Source organism: Hermetia illucens, chromosome 5 (assembly GCF_905115235.1).
Source record: "Hermetia illucens chromosome 5, iHerIll2.2.curated.20191125, whole genome shotgun sequence".
NCBI classification, from domain to species: domain Eukaryota; kingdom Metazoa; phylum Arthropoda; class Insecta; order Diptera; family Stratiomyidae; genus Hermetia; species Hermetia illucens.
Genome location: NC_051853.1, coordinates 46,018,855 through 46,039,944, shown reverse-complemented (window position 1 = coordinate 46,039,944; position 21,090 = coordinate 46,018,855). Strand labels below are relative to the sequence as shown.

At 41.1% G+C, this 21,090-nt stretch overlaps 1 protein-coding gene across 3 annotated transcripts in view; it reads right to left on the bottom strand.

The window, feature by feature from the left end:
- LOC119656971 (transcriptional regulator ovo) overlaps positions 1 to 21,090 on the bottom strand; it is a 70,268-nt gene that overhangs the window by 1,407 nt on the left and 47,771 nt on the right. Inside the window, exons 2-4 of one of the 3 annotated variants that reach the window (XM_038063700.1) lie at positions 8,123 to 9,346; positions 7,221 to 8,065; positions 5,874 to 6,302 (exon numbers count right to left, since the gene is read on the bottom strand). In XM_038063700.1, the coding sequence (XP_037919628.1) occupies positions 5,874 to 6,302; positions 7,221 to 8,065; positions 8,123 to 9,346 (2,498 nt within the window). Of the gene's footprint in view, positions 1 to 5,873; positions 6,303 to 7,220; positions 9,347 to 21,090 lie in introns of all 3 variants that reach the window. The other 2 variants (XM_038063699.1, XM_038063701.1) reach the window with 2 other exon arrangements.

The following is a 21,090-nucleotide window of genomic DNA, read 5'->3' as shown; positions in this document are numbered from 1 at the left end:
TTGATAACGTTAGAGATACGCACGTACGTAGCATGCAGAGCACCTATGCTCCAACCACACACATTTTTAATAAAAACCAATACGTAGTTCGCCAGACTACGTGAGTCCGGATGCTGGGCCGCGAAGTTCTTCGGCCACAGTAACATCCAAGATGAAATACCTCGCTGGCCTGTGGGGTCGGCGTGGGGGTTTTCTCGAATACACACAGTATATCCAAGGCGTATGGTCTCCCAGGTTTTGCCAGTGTATTCCAGGCGGAAGTACTGGCGATATTGGAAGTCTGTCGATGGCTGGAGCGAGATTCGAGCCCTAAATAAGGGCTCTCGAAATAAAGTGCAACTGGGATCGCATAATGTTTTGAATGCCCATTTTATTTCCGCATTTTCTTCATTTTGTCAACTACTGTCATCTTAGTAGTAAACTTTTGATATTCGATGTTCGTGGCATCGCTAAATTTCCTGTCTCCATGTACTAGAGGGCGATCAGATGCGAGTTTGCAAGGGATTCATCTGAAGTGGCTCTTGCCACGACGCCTCACCGGAGGTTATCTGGTACCATGGAATCCAGGGTGGGCCTTTGAAGGCATATTTTCTGGGAAAAATCTTTGGAGGCTCTCGGTCCAGTTATTTGCGGTTGACCCCTTTGTACTAGTTTCATGGTGGTTGTAGTTGCGCCCATACCGCGGGCAAAGTTCGTTGTGGGCTCAGGAGTGGAGTGGCGCTGTACAACTCCGGCCCATACCCTTAGCTGCGGCAGTAAAAACCAGTACAGGAGGTGTAAGTCACGGCGGGACCCTGATTGTGGTCGTCAAATCCATCTGCGCCCGAAGAGGACATTGGCATTAAACCTACACCGCAGGTACTCACGTTAAATCCCTACGAATTGTATAAGCTACTGCTAAAAAATCAACACTTCCTCCTACATATTGACTACAGTATCACCAGCTTTATCAGCGCAAATGTGAACTGAGCATAAATATATATTTGATGTTGGCATGGGATTTACTTATTCTGAGGACTTTTGAAATTATTTATTTTACTTTTTGCAATACAATCAAATTGAATTGTTCCGTTTTCTGAGAGGTTTCTTATTATAAACATCCCACCAGGAAGTGTTTTATCATTTTGGGAGAATATGGTGGCATGAAGGGATCGTACTTCCGACGCATTCTTTAGATGTTGTGTGTGTGATAACGTCATTCCGGTATTATCGATATTTTGCGGTGACCCGTTCATATTTTTTTTTGCATAAACTGATTTCCACCACTAACCTTTTATTTCCTATTATCTTATCACAGTCTTTATTACCTTTGATCCGGCATAGCACACATAGCAATCCAAAACTGATCGATTTTCATTCTTATGGAGTTGCATTCACCATACTTTGTTTTTTTTGCTGCACAGCTTCATTTTTAATCACTCACCCTGGTGCTTTTCTTCCGTCTTGAATTAGATTCAGTTGAAACATTTACATAAAGTTATACTATTTGAAAACCGGGTACATCTAGGACCTATCCTATCCACTTATAAGTGCAATCCGAAGCAAAGAGGGCAAATCATGAAGTTCAACGTTCGCCATTGCTCGAGGCGGAAGGTTTTTCAAGGCTGTAGAATCGTCTCCATTCTCCCTGTAGTTATTCCCTCGTGATAGCTTTGTAGTTTTTACTTGGGTGTCACAAATTCCAGTCCTGCGGCCCGACGGCATTATCAATTGGTATGTTAAAGAAATTGAGCGAAACGAGACAAGCTCATAATCTGATACCTTTCTACCTAAAAACACCAGCTTGCGTATGAGTGCTATAAGGCTCTAGGCGTGGACTATTCTCTGGGTGCATCTTTAAACTTGCCATTTTTGGAATCATACGGAGTTTACAGTCAACATTAAGTATATCTCGGCATTCTACAATGAGGACAGCAGCTCCATTAAGCATAAGAGTTCCGTCTACTAATCCTGACCAATCTTTCCTGGTAACACTGCAAAAAATGTTTTCTTAGATATTATTGAGGATGGTTTTTCAACAACCATCCGCTGAACATTTTCCACTATGCAAAGCGTGGAAAAGTTGCTAGGGAGGCGTCTTCGATGATTTTGTCATGTTACTCGCGCCGATAAGGTTGGCTTGAACATATAAGTTGAAGGGAAACGGGGAAAGGACAACTTAAGGCGTGATGACTTACTGTGAACTTGATTGTGGTTTGAGGACCTCTCGAATCGAGCGATTCCAACACTTATTCAATAACTCAATTCACTGATCAAGGAAGTTATTACTCTTTTGTAACCTCTGCCATTGTGTAGTACGTGTTGAACTACATCCGGTATGGGCCGAACTACGTAGGGTAGGGTAGGTATCAGTGGCTGCTCGGAGAAGCCCAAATAGCGCTTTGGTGCGTCGGTTTGATGCCACAAACTCCTAAGACCGTGACTGTTGTTATGGGAGCAGGGAGGCAGAGTCCAACCGGCTTCTTCAGAGCCAGCCCGTAGCATTCACGAAGGAAAGCTTCTCTCTCACCCTGCAGCTAGATATCTCTCTGAGGTCCCCAAAGAATGGTTTACACAGTGTCCGCAGCCTGACTCTAGTTAGAGATGGGCACTCGCAGAGAAATTGTATGAGGGTTTCCCTTCCTTCTCCGCAGCTTCGGCAATGCGAATTTTAGGGTATGCCGAGCCCAGCGGTATGCTCCCCTATGGGCCAGTGCCCCGTGCAGACCGCCGTAATCTTGAATGCATTTGCACGCGTCTGGCACAGGAGCTCTCGTGATCGGGCCAAATTCCCCTTGACTTGGCACAGCTCATAAGCCTTCGCCATCTTAGGCCGGCTAGGTAGTGCGAGTAGATTCAGCCCCCGACAGCGGAACACCGACTGTATTCGCCAAAGGACTGTCAAGAGCATAGCCTTGCTCAGCCAATCCGTTAGCCCGCTCATTCCCCTCTATAATCCTATGCCCGGGAACCCAGAGGAGAGTGACCTTGAGCGTACCGCCGAGACACGATTGTAAACGGCAGAAGCGTGCCATAACATTTGACAACAATTTTATTATCCTGAGTTTGAATGATTTGAACGATCAACTTAAATGCCAACTTTCCTCAGCAAAGCTCGTAGTTGAGGGTGGCCATAATTAAGTCTACTTGCACAGGAATGCTTTCTATCTCTTTTATCCGTTCCATGTACTTAGTCTGAGATTTGGCAGAGTAACTATGAAGTTGACTTTAGTCTGGGCGTGGTGTTTTCCATAAGATGGTTCCAATGGTAAATGTTAGTCACAGTTGTTAGGTGAAAACATTCATACCAAGAAGACTATACACTGGAGATGGAACTCTAAAGTGAAAGCAGGATCAGAAATTAACCTTCCGGTTTGAGGCCGAATCAAAGGCGCAAATGCGCATCTCTTATATGTATTGCCTGCTGTGTTTCTGCAGCAAACGACACACGTCTTGTATAGGATGTTTTTTTTAGAGGCGGAGAACTTTAAATTGAAAGAAAACACAGAAGAGTGCAAGGAAGTTAGATTCTTTACGAGAGACCTTAAAAAACGGACTTTACGTCTGATGTCCTACTTCAACAACATGTATTGTGTATTGTAACTGGAAATGAAAAATGTATTCAGTACACGAACCACAGGCATAGGAAGTCACTGTTCAATAATAGACTTCTATGAAGACCAACGGGATGCATTTGATGGAATGGTCATGTGATCCACTATGACCTGCTTAATCCGAATATGAGTTGGTCCATTCGTAGAATGTCTCAAAAAAGGAGTCATTTTCCTAGCGTGGTATACGTCTACAACTGTTATAATGAATATCATCATCATCCACGGCGCAGCAATTGGTATCCGGTCTGCCTTTATAAGAAACTTCAGACCGGTGTCTGAAGTTTCTTATTTTGCGTCGAGGTCCACCAATTCAGTTTAAAAGCTGTCTGGCGTCCTGGTCTACGCCATCGCTCCACCTCAGGCAGGGTCTGCCACGTCTTCTTTTTCTACCGTAGATATTACCCTTATACACTTTTCGGGCTGTATCATTCTCACCCATATGGATTAAGTGATCTGCGATCGCAACCTATTCAGCGAAATTTTACCCACAACCAGGCGGTCGCTCATAAATGTGGAGGTATCTCTCATAGATTTCATCGTTATATAGGTAGGCTACGGAATCATCCATCCTTTCGCAGAACAAAAATTTTTTTGGCAGTAGCCACTATTACTTCGTTTTCTTTAGTCGTTGTCCCATACCATCGAAAAAGCCTCTCTTGCAATTTTCCATGATCAGCATAATTCCATATCGTGTTACACAATTGACCCAACGCAAAATCTTCGTTTACATTACTGCGAGGCGGCGTTCATTGTTGTTGGTCAACACTCAGAACCCTAAGGGACAGCAGCATTGATTTAAGAAATTCATTGATGCGTCGAATACAAAGAATGTCTAGTGAAAATTCATCCAAATTGCAGCGCCGTCCAAATTGCGCAGCAAACAGTTTCGTAGCGCAGTTGTTGAGTTCTCAGCAAGTCGTCACTGATTCTGTTTCATTGACGTTAGCCGCCAAAAATACAAGATGAATTTGCATAGCACACGGTCAAAAGTCTTGTCTAGATCCAAGGATGCAGTGTAGAGGAGCAACGCTTCTCATGGCGTTTTTCGTTCTTCTCCATAAGAAATCGCGCACCGTGTATTTTGTCAATGGTTCCGCAGTTGTTGACAAATCCAGTGTCGTCATGGTAATTTCTACGATGCCATGTTCAGACTCCAAACAACTTTTTGACAAGTTTTGCCAAAGTGTAATCGGTGCGATGTTTCTAATGATAATCGACAGACTCCGAGACTTGAAGGATTGATGAAGGGAACAAGTGGTTCCCGAACAATTCCGGATATTATAATAATAATGTGAATGGCGCAACAACCCATATTGAAGTAATAAAAACTTGTTGTTTCTTTTTACGTTGGTGTGGGTATTTATTCTTGCAAATACCGATATTTCGGGAACCAGTTGTTCCCTTCATCAGTGCAAACAAGTTGTTTGTTCAATTAATTAATCGTTGGAAACACCGCATAATTTCACTCTGAAAACCCATATTGGATCAAGGCCTTGAAGTGTGTTAGAGCACTTCATTCAAGACCGTAACGGTACACTACAGGATTATAATACCCTATAGGAGACAATGTGGTCAGCATTGCGCTCGCCCGAGATTATTACCTTGATTTGACTCAGGTACTCATTCATGGCTGAGTCGACTAGTATCCGATGTCAAATCACGGAAAACAAAATTTGCTCCTTGAAGCTTTCAACTTTGGAAGATATTAAAGTTTCGTTCTGTATTTAGGACTTCCCATTGGCAAATATTTTTCATAAGATTTTCACTATGTGCAGAGCAGTAGCATTTCTTTTTTGTTATCAGTACTTTCTCCCATACTTATGAAAAAACCTCGAATGTGAGGGAGCTATCAAAAGAGAATATACTAAATAACTATACTGTAGAAATCCTTTGATTCCTCACAGATACGCACTTATGGTTTATGCAATGTAACTCTTTATTATGAAATGGTACAATGGACCACTAAGGCCTGAGTGCTCAGAGGCTTTGCCTCTCCCCCACCTCAAACACACATGAGAGAAACCACATGTGAACTATACTCTTCTATACAATTTTTTGTCGTATGAAATCTACACATCTATCCCAGGTAATTCATAAATTCCAAAATAAAACTAAAATCTACGAAGACCTGATTCCCGCCCATGCCTTTCCACAAACGGAACGATATTCTCGGTCAAACCCGAACTTCAGTACAGATTTCACTGAAAATATTTGCCCCTGCTTATTCTTACACTGACGACTAATAAACTTAACTTTAAAATTTATAGAATTTAATCTTACCTTTGTCCTCCTCTCCTTGTATGCATATTGATGCTGCACGCCATGCACCTTAAGACAATGGGATTCGAGAGAGCATCGTTGCGTGAACGATTTCTCACATAAATTGCACTTATATGGTCGAACACCCGTATGTGTTCGTGTGTGTCGTTTCAAATCGAACGTATCATTGAATCCTTTTCCGCAAAATGTACACAGGTATCGCTTAATATCCGAATGGCATTTCATATGACGATTCAGGAGCCGTTGCAGAGTGAAAGTCTTAGAACATATGCGACATATGAACTTGTTTGGATCGTCTTCCGAAATGGTGATGTTTTTCTTATCCTCATCTCGAATCCGGTGTCCATGAGTATTTTCAATTGCCAAAGGATTTTTAATGCCGTGTCCTCCATTGACAAACTCTAATTGCACTTCTGCAGGTAGTCCCAGCTGAAAAAATGAATTGGTAAGAAACGTACTTGTCAGAGTGTTGTTCGACGCTCATACAGAATTAACGGAAACTATACGATTAAACAACCAAGCACACAGTGGTTACTTTGCAGTTGCATATTTCAGTATTATAAATTTCAGTTCAAGACAAATTCCAGTCTGAATTCAGATTAAGAACTCTCACGGCACATGCCTTTCGACGAATACGTGAAATAGCCCCTGCAAAATAATCAGCTTATGTGCAGGATATTGCATAAAAATTTTTATTTGATTTGACTGAGCTTGATTTGTTCACCTAACGCTGGACTTAACAAGGGATTAGTTCCAAGATTATATACAGATTCAGGCCCTACTTTGTTAAGAGAGTTTACAAAGCTGGTTGCATGCATTACTTCACTACACAAACAAGGACGACTTCACAATGAAAACTAACTTTTTAGTGAGTTTAACGTAAATATTGCTCAATGATTTCTTTCATTTATCAAAGACGTAGTTGCAAGTTCTTTCGAATGTAACTAGCTTTGGACTCCAGCGCTCTCACATCAGATTTTTCTAAAAGGAGTTCACATCAAACTTCCCGGCTGTATTAGCCTCGTTATTTGAGCAGCTTTTTTACCAGAGGAAGGCATAACGAAGATACTGTCCAGCCGATTGTCTCTGAACTAGAATTAAATGCAGAAATTGGAAGAATCGGAACTTTCGATTGTTGAAATCTAACAATCGATTGGAAAGCGCGGAACGACGATATTACCACTTAGTCAAATTCTTCCCCTGGACTTGAAGAACACTGAAGAACCATTGAGCATAATATCCAATGAAGACTAACCGGAAAAATATAGCCCGCCTAACTTCCCTATCAACATAAATCCCAAAATTGCTTCGCATCAAATCAAATTTCTAAAAATTTTTAGTGCTTACCCGTTGTTGCAATACATGCAGTTTGGTTTCTTGTATGAGCGGCGACATCGATGCCGTACTACTATGAGTCCGTGTTCGTATCGTCGATGAACTTACACTTTGGATAATCGGTTTCGTATCCATAGGGGCGTCCAGCGTTCCCGATGAAGCGGATAGATTTCCACCGTTTCCATTATGCGATGAGCCACTCGGCGATGGAAGCGACAGGTTACTATTATGCGAATCAACATCACTATGAAAACCTGCCATTCCTTGGTTGCCAAGAGCAGGATGTTCGTGATGTGGTTGATGATGCTGATGATGAGCATTGTGGTGATGATGATGATGTTGATTGTGGTGATGTTGTTGTGTCTGCATCATATGCATTTCACGTGATTGCTGATAACTGGGCGGAGATTCGTGGTACATCTTATTGTTAGGCAGGTATCGACTGTCGTAGCAGTTCGTACGATTCATGATTAGATTGTCAGTGAATGAATCAAGACAGTTCGAATCGATTGGGGTGATCGAGACTGAATCGGGTGTTAAAGAGGGTGTAGACGACAGTTCTAAATCATTTCCAGGACTAGGATGATCATCACTGGGCAGTCGTTGAAGGAATGAACTTAAATCTACAGCATCACTGAGACTGTCCAACAAGGCATTTTCGGCGGGCGAAGAGAACGTAAGGGTTGCAGTGAATTGCAAGGGATCCACCACACCTCCGGATGCGATGTCGACCATCATTGAATCGTTGACGTCGTAGCCAGCACAGCCGTTGGGAAGTAAGTTTTGCGCAAGTCCAGACATGTCCAGTTTGCTTTCATAGTCTAGATCCTGTTCATCTTTCAGTATGATGCCGTAAGCTGCATTATTAAACATTGAGAAATGCTTATGCTGATTACTATTATTATTGCCATTACCCGCACTCTCTCCATAGTTTCCAATATTAGTTATCTCCTGAGCCGAATCTCCACACTCTAACCCATTCAGATGTGAGCCCATAAGGTAGCCACCGCCGTTTTGGCCCATAAAGTTGCCATTCGCGTTGAAAGAATTCATCCCGTTCCCACCTTTAAGGCTCTCATAAAATGGTGGTAGAGATCCTGTTGGAGGACTATTTGGGCCATAATTAGATCTGCCATCTCGTCCACCCATTCCACCTCCTCCACCATTACCAGGACCACCGCCGCCACCAGCAAGACCAGTACCTGCAGCGCCTCCACCAGTACCTTGGGCTGAATTAAAGTTAATACTGCCCCCAGTACCCTGGCCGCCTCCATTTCCTCCTGACTGTGATCCTGTTCCGTTATTATTGGATGAGCGGCCATGTCCGGCGGCTGCCGACAGGATACCGTTCAATTTCCCAATATTGGCTCGTGGGATGGTTCGCATCGAGATAGCACTTCTCGCTGCTAATATTGCACTTCGTCTTCGAGCTTCGCGTAGCTTCTTCTCCTTCTCTGCGATTTGTTCGGGATCTAGTTCACTGTCAGGCTTTCGAGGAATGTGATAGTCAATAGGTTGTTCTTGTTCAGGTCCAAGCTGTGAGGCAGGAACTGTCAGTAGACCACTAACAGGTAATCTGATATCTGAAAGATCCTTGTCTTTCACACTAGAACCTGTTTTCTTTGAATCTTGTTTTGGTGTGCGCTGTATCACTGAACAACGTACAGCTGGCTCGGGTGGAGGTGGAGGACTTGGGCGTTTATCAGCCGCCGGGGGTGGAGTTACAGTCTTTGTTAAACTAAGAGGTTTATCTTCTGGCAGTACTGGCTTTTCATCAACAATCAATTTTTCATCCTTCTCTTTGTCCTCGTCTTTTTCGTCTTTTTTCTTTGGACGATCGATTGATGGAGGTCTATCAATTACTGGCGGGGGATATTCTTTGCGTTCAGCTTGTGTTAGTACGTGACCACGACTCCCATATGGAATCTGTCCGCCTAAAATTGATGAAATAAAGCGACGTGGATGAGGGCCACGATCTATTCGATCACGCTCTAGACTCTGTGATGTTCGACTGTTACTACTTGTGGGCTTACTATCATCAGTCGAAGGTTGTGATCTTGATGAGGGTGAATTGCTACTTCCGAGTGGGGGCGGTGATGGTGGACAGAGTCGTTGATTCTCAGAAAATATATCACGTACTGTAAAGGAAATAAAAGAAGTATTGATTAGAAAATTATAAACTATGTTAACCCATAAGTAGACGTTGGAGTTTAGCCCTTTCACATTTCTATTAGGTTAATGTCGTAGAATGGGATATAATATGCTGCGATAATTTACGTATTATTCACTATAGATTGATATACTGCTTTCCTCTATAAATACAGAAAAACTTAAAGGCATTTATTAGTTGAATCCCTACATGCTTCCTAGAAGATGCTGTGCTGATCGCCTATTTGGGTGTAGTTCACTCACACGACCATCGCAAGTACATTCTACAACATCAAGATTTCGGCAGATCAATCAAACAATTGGTTGAAAAAAAAACAATAGAAAAGATGGGTGAAATCGAAAAAATAGCACCTAAATAGCTGAGGTTTTAACGTAAAATAAAAGAAAAAAACTGAGCGAAACTACGCGGGAGGAAGACCACATTATAAGGGCAATTGTATTGAATAGTTGCGAAATCTATTGCACTTCGGGAACCGGTTGCTCTCGCCTTTGGTATATGTCTCCTGTTCACTCCCTTTTCAATGAGACAGTGCTTCAGTTTCATTAACATCACCTTTAATCCTGTGTAGATGATAAGCCTACATCAGCGGGGCAACACAGAAACATCCATGACGAACCAGAATAAAAACAAGGAAAAAGCAGATCAAGAGGCTCACGCTCTACACGATCGCACTGTGTGCATAAAGTTACAGAAATAAGAACCAGTCGTTCCTGAGTGGAAGGTTCCCGGTCTCGCTCCGAACAAAGAAATAATTGACTGCAAAATATGCTATCCACGAAAGCCAGAATGCATGAATTCATAACAAATATCAAAATCTTTAGACTTTAAACTAAAGTGTATGCAGAAAACCTCCCAGTGGAATAGCTACCTCAGGCCACTTTGAAAGGGATGGCGATACAGATAGTTATTAGAAAATATTCAGGCAGCATTTAAAGAAGTATCATTTATAGAGTCGCCTGAATTCACAACGCCGAAACGGTGGCATGACCCAAGTGGTTGGGGCGTAAACTGCGTGATTTCGACCCCTTGAACGGGTTCGAAAACCGACCCCGGTCATGGATGTGTATAATTGTCTAAAGGGGATAGATAATGTAGTACAATAAACATACTAAAGGCCGGAGTGCTGGAACAACATTCACCCATTTAAAAAAAAGAACAAGAACAAAATTGGTTAGAGATTTCGAGATGTCTGCCGGGGAATGTCTGATAGAGTACACCTCAGTCGAAGCAAGAGCCCATCGAACCCTCTAAAATTGGCACAGAAGACAAAAATATGGCACAAATTTCCATATGGGTATGGGTAATGTCCAACCTCAGGCCTGACGAGAGGGTGATGGAAAGAGAGGACCCCCGGGCCCGGAGTTTTCTCAGGGGGCCCAGAGTTAAAATTTCTCCGAAAAAGAGATAATAGAGGGGCCCGAATAATTTTCACCCCGAGCCCCATTTTTCTGTATCCTTTCTACAGACCTGTCCAGCCAAGATACCAACTGCCAACTAAATGAGAATGGAAAATCCTTGTTGATTTGAATGACGAGTATACCTCCTTCAAAATGTTCAGGAAGATATTCCTTACAATTTACGCATACTAATTGTTGAATGGCACTAAATCGTCACTCGTAATCAAAACGGAGCCGAATGTCTCGGATTTCTGGCAGTTTTCTTGATTATGCACTACAATTACTTGTCATCTGTAAAGGACTATGGTAGCTTAAATCCGTCCACGGGTAAATCAGTTAATCAAAGTTGTTTGTCGCAAGGTAGAATTTTATTGTTGGCATGGAATCTCTATCTCGACGCCTGTGAGAGACCTAGTGACGCTGCCAGAGAATACTACTACAAAATTTCAAAGTGTTTAAGCATTTGCAGCTGCTTCTGATAATGAAGTTAAAAAGGCATGGATGGGATGTGACTCAAAGAGAGTATAGATTTACGACTTCCAAGTTTTTACAGTGGAATCTCGATATTTAATATCCTGTTTATTCGTATTTCCGTATTCCATTTAAAATTTATGATTCGTATGTCCAGCTTAAAGACCTCGTTAATTCGTAGTATTGTCAAAAAGCTAGAGAGAATAGTGAGACGTGCAGCATAACTATGAGAGATTTGTGTAGTTCCTACAAAGCCAAAGAAGGATCTTATTGATTCGTTTGTTAGATTTTTTTGATTTCCACAATTTGCTCCGAAACAAGCCAGCGTCTCTATTAGGGAGAAACAACAAATCATAAACTTCGTGGCCAGAGGCTGTAACAAAATTATGTATTCCCGATAATTCTTCCCAAACCTTCAGTCCCTTGACCATACGAATTACCGCGATTCTATTGTACTGGAAAGGGCCTGTCGGCCAAACCAAAACCAAATGGCCGAGGAGAATCTCCATAGTGGTGGCACCGGGAGACGCTGTACTCACTTTGGTTTGCCGGCCATGGTGCAGTAGGCGAATGCTCCAAAGGCCTAATCAGGGCGATTATACCCGAGTCTGCAAGGGGACTCTTCTGAAGTGGTGTACCCCTCATTAGGGGTATACTAGTACCATGGGAACCGAGATAGCCCCTGGACTCTCATATTTCAGGTGAACTCCCGTTGTATGTGAGTACAGCTCGGTTATTTGCGGTTGGCCCCCTAGTGGGAGCTTCATGGGATTTGTTGGTTATGCTCAGGCGAGAAGAGACCTGCGGGCCTTGGCGTGGTGTTGCGTTTCAACATGGATGCCGTACTTCTCAGTTCGGTAGAGATTTAGGTATGTCTTGCATCCACCAGTATGAATACTAAGCCATGCAGTTGGTATAGACTGGTACCGTTGTTGCTTGTCTCAGCGGGGCTCTGATTGTGGTCACAAAATCAATCCGACTCTTAAGACGCGTTAAACCCGCAAGGACTCGCTGTACTGGAAAGGGAGGAAACTTGATCCAATCTACAACTCTTGGAGAAAGAGCCATTCTGAAATTGGGATCCTCAATTGCTCAGAGAATTGCATGATTAGCGTTTATTCGCTTCTTCATGTCCTCAAATTTATTGAACACAATTAGATTCCCCAAAATTAGTACCCTTATGCAGAACAGGAGGAACGCGCCTAAATGTTGAAAAGCTAACTAGAAGTGAATGTCAAAAACAAACTTAGCTGCTTTACATGCATCAGGGACTATAAATTTTAGGAGGACTTCGCAGCAGACCGGAGCTGTACACAAATCTTACAAATGGTGGAAAATAGTCGTCTCCAAACTGCTGATGGTCAGCTTAAAAATTTGTTGGGTAATCTCGTAATCGAAGCACTAAGAAAAAATTTTCGATGAAAGATTCCCGGTTCTTCTTGCTGACATTTTTTGATTTTCGAAGAGAATGAGAAACGACAGACGATGCCACGTCGACAGGGTGGACTAGCTCCACAAGTCCCTTAAAACTGATAGACTCATGCATATCACTTCTTCCTTTCCACGCAACACAGCTTCGTATTGCTGAAACACATTTTGCTTACGATTCTACTGCGACTATTCTGGAAGATGTTAATTGGCATAGCTGGTGAGGGATTTTCCATCTTGGTAATAAAATCAGCACTGATGTATAATAATGGAGTGGGTAAAAACCATCAAAAGTGAATATAAGGGTAAAATACAGTAACGTCGTTCGCTTCTGTTTTTGTGATTCTATCAGATGGTAATTTGTCGTGTAATCCTCCCTAAGCCTCCCTGCGGCAACGTATGACAAAGCCCCTAGCTCTACCGTCCATAAAGAAACTGAAAATTCCCAAGTCAATGATGTTTACTGATTCCTTTGGCCATACTACTCGTGATGATCTAGGGGTGTCGCTCGCTAAGTTGCCCGAATTATATTTGAATTCACATTGATGCTGGTATCTGAAGGCTTGTTTGAAAGAACTTGGAAGAGGCAAACTCCCTGGTTGAGATGATGTGTGTAGTGTACTTTTAGTAGGCGAACAGGCATTATCCATCAGCACTACGATAACTCAGCTCCTTGAACCGATGCGCAATTTTCAGATTTTTTTAATAACTTATACAGTGCTTGTATCCTCCGTATGTGGAGAAGTCACGAGGGTACTAGGCCACCCATAGCCGAATCTCACACTTTAGAAAGGAATTGGGATGATGCGCTGAAATTCGTCTCAAATTTGGATGATATGCTACGATTTGGATATACCCCTTCGAACTCATGCGCATGCAACGTAATCAATACAATTATATAAAAACAGAGAATTATCTGGTTAATATGTAGGAACTCTTAAACAAATTAGATTTATCAGAAAATAATTGCTTCGATACCATACTTTTGTTACTAGCCTGGTTTTCACCGAAGTCTACCAAATAGTCGAGCCGAAGAGTGACCTCAGAATGTCCAAATACATAAACATGTATAAACGAAAAGAGAAAAAGTCACACACTTGTATATATGCTACCGTATATATGTACGAACGTTCCCCAACAACAACTTCTCCGAGTACCAACTCAAACGAAAATCCTGGCATCTCCACCAGGGAACAAAGAACCGACCTAACCCGGAATACTTCAACAAAGACAATGCAGACTCCTATTCCGACGCGCAACCCTTTGCCGGCCAATTCAAGGGATTCCCAGGAATCAGTTTTGATAGAGAATTCTTGGAAAATGATTCCCCTGGGTTGCCTACGTGCTGGTTAAGATACAGCGTAACTAGGGAAACCATCAGTCAAAAGATTGCTAGAAACCAAATGTTATACTTAAAAATCAAAATGGATACTAAATCTAAAGAACCAAAAAATTACAGACTCTTGATGTTCAAGAATATAGCGCTCTGGTGCATCCGAAGATCTCCCAGGAAAATCAGTCCGGTAGGTACCACTGGTTGGCCTTAGCTTCCTGGAAAATTCCCACTTTTGCTCTGAGATGGAAAGAAAATCACGAAATACAAAACTCGAATTCTGGTTAAACCGCGTTTATGACTTCCCGCGTCCAGCACGATCGCTTCAAAACTAGAAATGCTCCACCAATTGCCCTTTCCAAATTCGCAATTGCACCCATGTCCCCTTCGCCTCACCTCCCATGACCGCATTATATACTTGGATCGGCCCTTCCTTGGGTGTGAATGTGGTTTGAAGTTTTGCGCGCCATAATTTTTTTTCAGAGAAAAAGTCTTTTTTTTGGAATTATTTTTGATGTTTTTTACCTTTTGCCAGAAAATTTCCTGAAGTTGAATGATTTTGGCCAAGGTCAAAATAGTTTTTTTCTCAAATTTTTGTTTTTAAATTCAAACTTGGCTGGGAGGTTTCCTGGAATATATCTCTGAGCTGATGTCGGAGAGGACACTTGCTCTTGGTTTTACCGTTATTTATATAAAGAATCGGGCGCACTTGTGGGGTTCAGGGTATATGCAACTCGTACATATGTATGCACGGATATTATATACACTAATGGATATAAGAGTGATAGATACTGATTCGCCATAGTTATACAGAAATATAGTAAATAATAGGCCTTACTTTCTTGATCCGTTATGGACAATATGGGGCACACACGCGTCATTTTGAAGATTTATCACTGGATTTGCGCGGGGAAGCGAAAAAACGACAATAACTTTCCAGAATTTGTTTTGCACTGATTGCAGTTCAGTTTTTAAATACGAAATTTACGTAAATCTCAGTAGGTACCGTATTAATTCTTGATAACTGGAAGCAAACAGTTAGGTTATCGCTGGAATTTTCAGGCCCATTGGATGCTATTACGTAAGGGGGACGTGCATTTGTTCCGCCAACTTTCCAAAATTTCGTTTGAATTTCACTTCCTGGAAATATTCCTAAATTTACAATTCATTCCTGATGCATGCACCATAGATACATTGTCACAATGTTGGATTGGTGGAGACCCCTTTAGAGCCGTTGATTTGCTTTCAACATGTATAACTTGATATCAACAAAATGCATCTAGAAACATGTAGAAAGCATAATCAAGGGCGTCATCACTATTTATCTATCTAGCTTTGCTATAGATAAATAGATATGTATAAGATTTCATCTACTACTCCCATGTACATGTTGTGTTGAAAGCATTTAAGAAGTTATGGCCTCTTAAAGTGTTTTTTGTTTTATATCATGGTAAGGTTTAAATTTTGAACCCTACCCCGTGTGAGAAAGACGATATGTACATAGAAGAAAGAGAAGCCCCTCCCACCCTTTCTGATACCTTTCAACCCTCCTTAAAAAGGTTTAATAATAGTGTTTAATTTTGAATCTTACCTCCTCAGAAAGGAAGGCGGATAAGAAGGGAGAGATGGGAGGTCTTGTCCAGGCCTAACGAGAAGGAACTGGAAACCGAACCAAGAATAGAAATTTCAATGAAAAAGGGATTAATATGGGCCCACAAAACAATCACTTCAGATCCGTATAATTTTCACTCCAGGCCCCGTTTTTCCGCATCATTTTCATACCGGCCCGGATTTTCTCTTTATCGCTCTTACTCTTACCGCTCTACTCTTAAACACCGCTGGAACATCATCACTCTCCCGTAAAAAGTTGTCGTGCTGCAAATGGGGAGTATTCTGATACCATCATAAAAAGCTGAATTTGTCAAACCCACCCCCTCAGCGGTGAAGAGTGGATATAAGAGGGAAAAAGGTCTAACTTTTCTATCCCCGTTCAATACATAGCGGCCACTATTCCTTAAAAGCGACTCAAAAGTTTCATTAGTAAGCTTATTGGTAGAGTAATCATCATCATGATTGTACAAGGGGGTTACAGATGGGATCGCCTCTCTACTTCCTTCGCGAGCGGATGTGGAGTGCTCAACCCAGACTTTCGCGATAATTTTTCCCTAGGTATGGATTTCTTTCTGCGTTATGTCGTCTATGTTACCTTCCTAAACTATGATATTAAAGTGCATTTTTGCCCTCCATATAACAAGGAAGCGATCTATACAGTCCTAACATATATAACCTTTTTTGTTTCTTAGGGGTTTACTTAGCTTCTTTTAACTTTGTAAATTCTTTGAGACTAGGGGGTTGTTATAATTGGAAATCCTATGTAGGGGATCTTTTTTAAAAAAGCTTTGATTCCAAAATCTGAACTAAACCTCGCACGTCTATAAGACTTTCTTCTACCTGAAAATTGATCATTTTGATAAATCCAACACTATAAGAAAGCGGTGGATTCTGCGTGTCACCTTGCAAATTGTAAAAAAATTGGGTGACTTTGTAACTAGTAAAGCATGAGACGCTTTGAGACCTTTCAACCAAAGAGGAAGATATCTGCCGCCATACGGGCGTTGAGTATACGAAGCAACAAATGCGAGTCGATAAAATCCAGCATGAGTGTCAGGCTGATGTAGGGGGGGGGGGAGTTGTCTTCCATGAATAACCGTTCTTTTACTAGAGTACGGCAAAGAGAAGAGAATCTTTTATTTGCTTCTTTTCATTGATGGCATCAGCTCGGAAAGAGTACGCAGAAAGACTGGAGGGATCCGCTGTATCCACGTCAATTGAACGGGCTTTTGTGTTTTCATGAGCCTCATTTGTATCCATATTAACAATTAGTTCCTGCTAACAATCTTCTTTTGCTTGACTGATTACTAAGAAAAGTTCCACATTCGTGCCTTCATCTTTCACTAGCCCAACAACCTAAGATTTCCTGTTTAACGAGATTTGGCAAAACCTATGTTAATTCTTACATGAACCGGCAAATAAGGTCTTGGATAGAAAATTCGGTTTCGGGGTTATGTGGGTCCCCGAAGTTGTAAAATCAACCTAATTTGATTAAAGTCTTTATTTCCGAGCCCTTTAAAATATTCCAAGCCCGGAGAAAATCACCACTTCATTCCCTGCTTTCTCGACGAACCTGCCAGTAGCTTTACGCGATTATCATTATGACGTGTATAAAATTCAAAGGTGTTTACTAACACTTCTTTTACCTCTTTCAACTTTCAACTCATTGATTTTTCCAATATTTTAATTGGACTCAACGCATCAGAGCGCTGGGGATTTTTAGTTATTCCGGGGGCCAGCCTGCTGATGTTCAGTGGCTACTTTGCTAGGACTTTTTCCTTCAATCTCATATCTGGCCACTAGCAGTTCTGAGGAAAAGTTCCATCGCAGCTAGTTTGCAGACATTTGCCTTTCATGAGTCTGAGACATGCCATGCTTAAAAATTATTTTTGGAGTGCCCTCTTACAAGAACCCACCCTTCTGTATTACAAAATCCATCTTCCAGAACCCGAAGCTACCCCACAAAGCAGAAAAAGCTATTTCGCCAAGCACTTGTTCTCTTCGCGCTTCGGGGAAAATTCAAACCCTGGGTTATAAATGACGCAGGATCCGCGTCAAGGATCATTTTTGTCGTGGGTTTGGAGTAGAGATTTTATTAAAATAAAGGTTTCAGCGGATTTATGAGATAAATTACTGAATTTGGTTTTTGCGAAAGTGTTAGGTTCATCGATTGAGCAGCTTCTCATGTGAAATTTGAATGGTCAACTCTTACTACTGCACTTCAGGATGCAATGTAACTACTGTTAGCTTATGGTTCAGTTTGTTAGACTCCATAGTGGGCTTGATCCTAAAATGTAGATAAAGTTGTGACTTTTAGGCAGCGTCTTTTTTTGTTATCATCAAAGGGGGTGACTAAGTGTCGTACCCAATCCAATTTTTTTTTTTTAATATGTACCTTTTGTTTATTTCTGCGGAAGGGCATCAGTTGAAAAACGTCGCAGTTAGATTTGGGAAGCCAACTGACAGTTCCCCCCTATGCAATTCATTTTCGTATTCTTCGACATGATGGGAAGAAGATTGAAACAAAGTGAATCATATTATTGATTCTTTATTTATCTGGAAGGTTATCCATCATATTGTGGTTCCGCAAAGTAATCTTGTGATAAGTAGCACACTTTTTGACACCATAGTGGGAATTATATTTTAAAAATTTGTTCTAGGGAATGGCTCTGGTGGTATTTAGTTACATATCTCTCGTGTTACAGGTACGAATAAGACCAAGTTCTGAATAAAAGTCATGACAATTTAAAAGGCATATATGTGTGGGTAAGTATGTGAAAGTCCAACGAAACTTCAGATCGGCAGCCACTCATAAACTGCTTGCAGGAAAATAAATTGCATTATCAGAGGAAAAAGATGATAATGATATCATCATTCGATTTTCCTATTGATAAAAAAGGACGAACTTTGTCTTTTTGTTGAGGAAGTAAAAGTGAATTGATAGTAAAGTTACAGCTTTTACGAACAACCTTTCCTATAAGCGAAGGGGAGATTCCATTCCTAAAGAGGCAGATCATTTGCTAATTGAGATTATTCCAAAACGTTTCACGGGCAGGAACAGCGCCAACAAAGACACAACACTTCAATATTTTACTAACTTGAAAAAATAAATCGACGCTGTTTTGGCTCATAACACATGAAATTATGAGTCAATCAAGACCGTCGTCCAACGAGGGGCCAAAACTCCGAAAAAACTATATTCTCAACCAAAGTTTCAATATCGACCACGGTGTGTAGCAAGAAGGTCATATAATAGAAATTCGTCTAGGGACATAAGGCAGGATGGAAAACTCGAAAAAAGGAAATCTTGGATACACCTTGTGTTTGCTCACTATTAGTAGATGTTGAGTTTGACATACTCTACCTCAAAAGCTCGCGATCATCGTATTAAGAGAGAACGTTAGCCTCAGTACTCTATCATTTCTTCTAACAATCACAAAAATTAATGACAGAAAGCGGGATTTGGAGACGAGATCAAGGTACAAAAGCTGCTGTGTCAACCATTTGGGGCAGCACACTGTCTAAGTTATGCATAGAATTTGATCACACCCTGCCAATTCCACCTTTTTGAACATTTTAGTGGAATCATAAACTTAGGAGGACACTCAGAGTGCCTGGTAAATCTCGAAGGTTAAGTTTAATTACATTGGCCTCTCAGACTCACTATCTTGTTTGCTACATATGCAGGATGTGCCTGAGGAAGAATTTATTGGGTCTAAGGTGTAGTGTGAAAATTATCCCGAAAAACCGGGCCCGATTTTTCAAGCTCCCTCTTTATCCCCTTTTTTTATTGAAATTTCTATTACGAGCCTCTGAGGAAATTCTGGGCTCAATGGAATCCTGTCCCCTTCGCTTCTCTTTCGTCACGTCTGGGAATGTATCATGAAATTTTTTTGTTTCTACACTTTTGTGTTTAGGAATGTGTGGGAGTCTTGAGTCTGTTATCTACTTGATGACAAACCGGCCCAATTGGAAAGAAACTTTCTTACTCTAAGGAAATTAAAACGCAGCACTTTTTCCGTCGCTAGTAGTGATTATTTTATTAAGCAAATATCGATATTTCGGGGACAATTTGTTTCTTCAGTGTACTTACTATGTTTCTGTCTCCCAGATCCCTGTATGCTTGCAAGTATTATACAGCTCGCAGTCCAGATAAACTAAACTAAATAATTGAGAGGAAATATTTAGCTCCTTATAACCAAGGCTCTTTATCATCCTCTGTTATGGATCGAATCAAAGGAACCTAAGCTTTGTTCATTATTGAGTTCTACGAATGTGTTACTATTGATATTGTAAGAAATTGCACAAAGTACTTCTCATTCCTATTGCCATTGAGGATTCTTTGCAATGTAGACCCCTTGTCTGTCCTCATAGGTAGGCGCTCGTTTCTGCGTCTCAATATCTATGTGCTTATACAAAATAAAACCTCAGTGATTCCAGCAAATTATACTGTACGTTTCCTCCTGCTTCGTTATTCATTAAACTATGAGTAACCACTCCAAATCGTCATCAAAGCGACTCTTCCACCTTCACACGCATTCAGCCCTGTGTGGAAAGTGTTCACATGAATGCTAAATAAAAGCCCAGACAACGCTTAGAATTATTTTGCCGACATTGTCTTGTTACAGGCTGGATCCAATAATAACAATGTTTCCCTCAGTAGCTAACTAACCATATTCAAACGACAAGGTTGGGTTAACCAGATACGTACAAACCTATAATAAACATTTCTGAAGGTTGCTGGTAATGAATTTTGTTTGGAAGCTCTAACCAAGAAGGTATTAAAGCAAATCATATTGTCTCTAAAAAAAGTCTACCTCTCTGATGTGCGTACTCAGGCTAACTGGGAAATGTACTATGTAGAAATGTATATATCTTGTCATGTGGTTTTCTGAAAAATTTGTTAAATGTGTATACGCTTCCAGTGCCATAAAATGACCCAGGAAGGCTTTCTTGTGGCAAAATTAATTTATGGAAGCTTTTTCGATAATGAGCATTTCCATTATTTTGTGTACACACTATGTGGGTAGAACATCCATATGTATATATGCAATAGAATCCATTAAATTTCCATTGATGGAAAGTTTTCTGGAAATTAGTAGTCGAATGGAATAATAAGGGACGAAATCCAGCCGTGAAAAATTTTCCATCATATAGTTAGGTCTGGAAGCTGAAAGTCGATTAGTTTCCACATGTTAATTATAATTATTATTAATTCTCAGTTAATCACGGAACAGCCAAAGAAGAAAGCAAAGGAAATGGTAAAGCCTAAAGTCATTATCTAGCGGAAAACAAGGACAATTATCGGGAAAACTTTTCCTCACTTTTGCGTTATTACAAAGAATTCGTGACGGCCTAAGTTGCGTTGTCAGAGCAAATATGACCAATTGAGTCCTCCGATCAAAACCCTCTAATCACTCCTTGCTCCTAGCGTGATATGGGACGCTTCCGTTAGAGCCAAAGCTAAAGAAT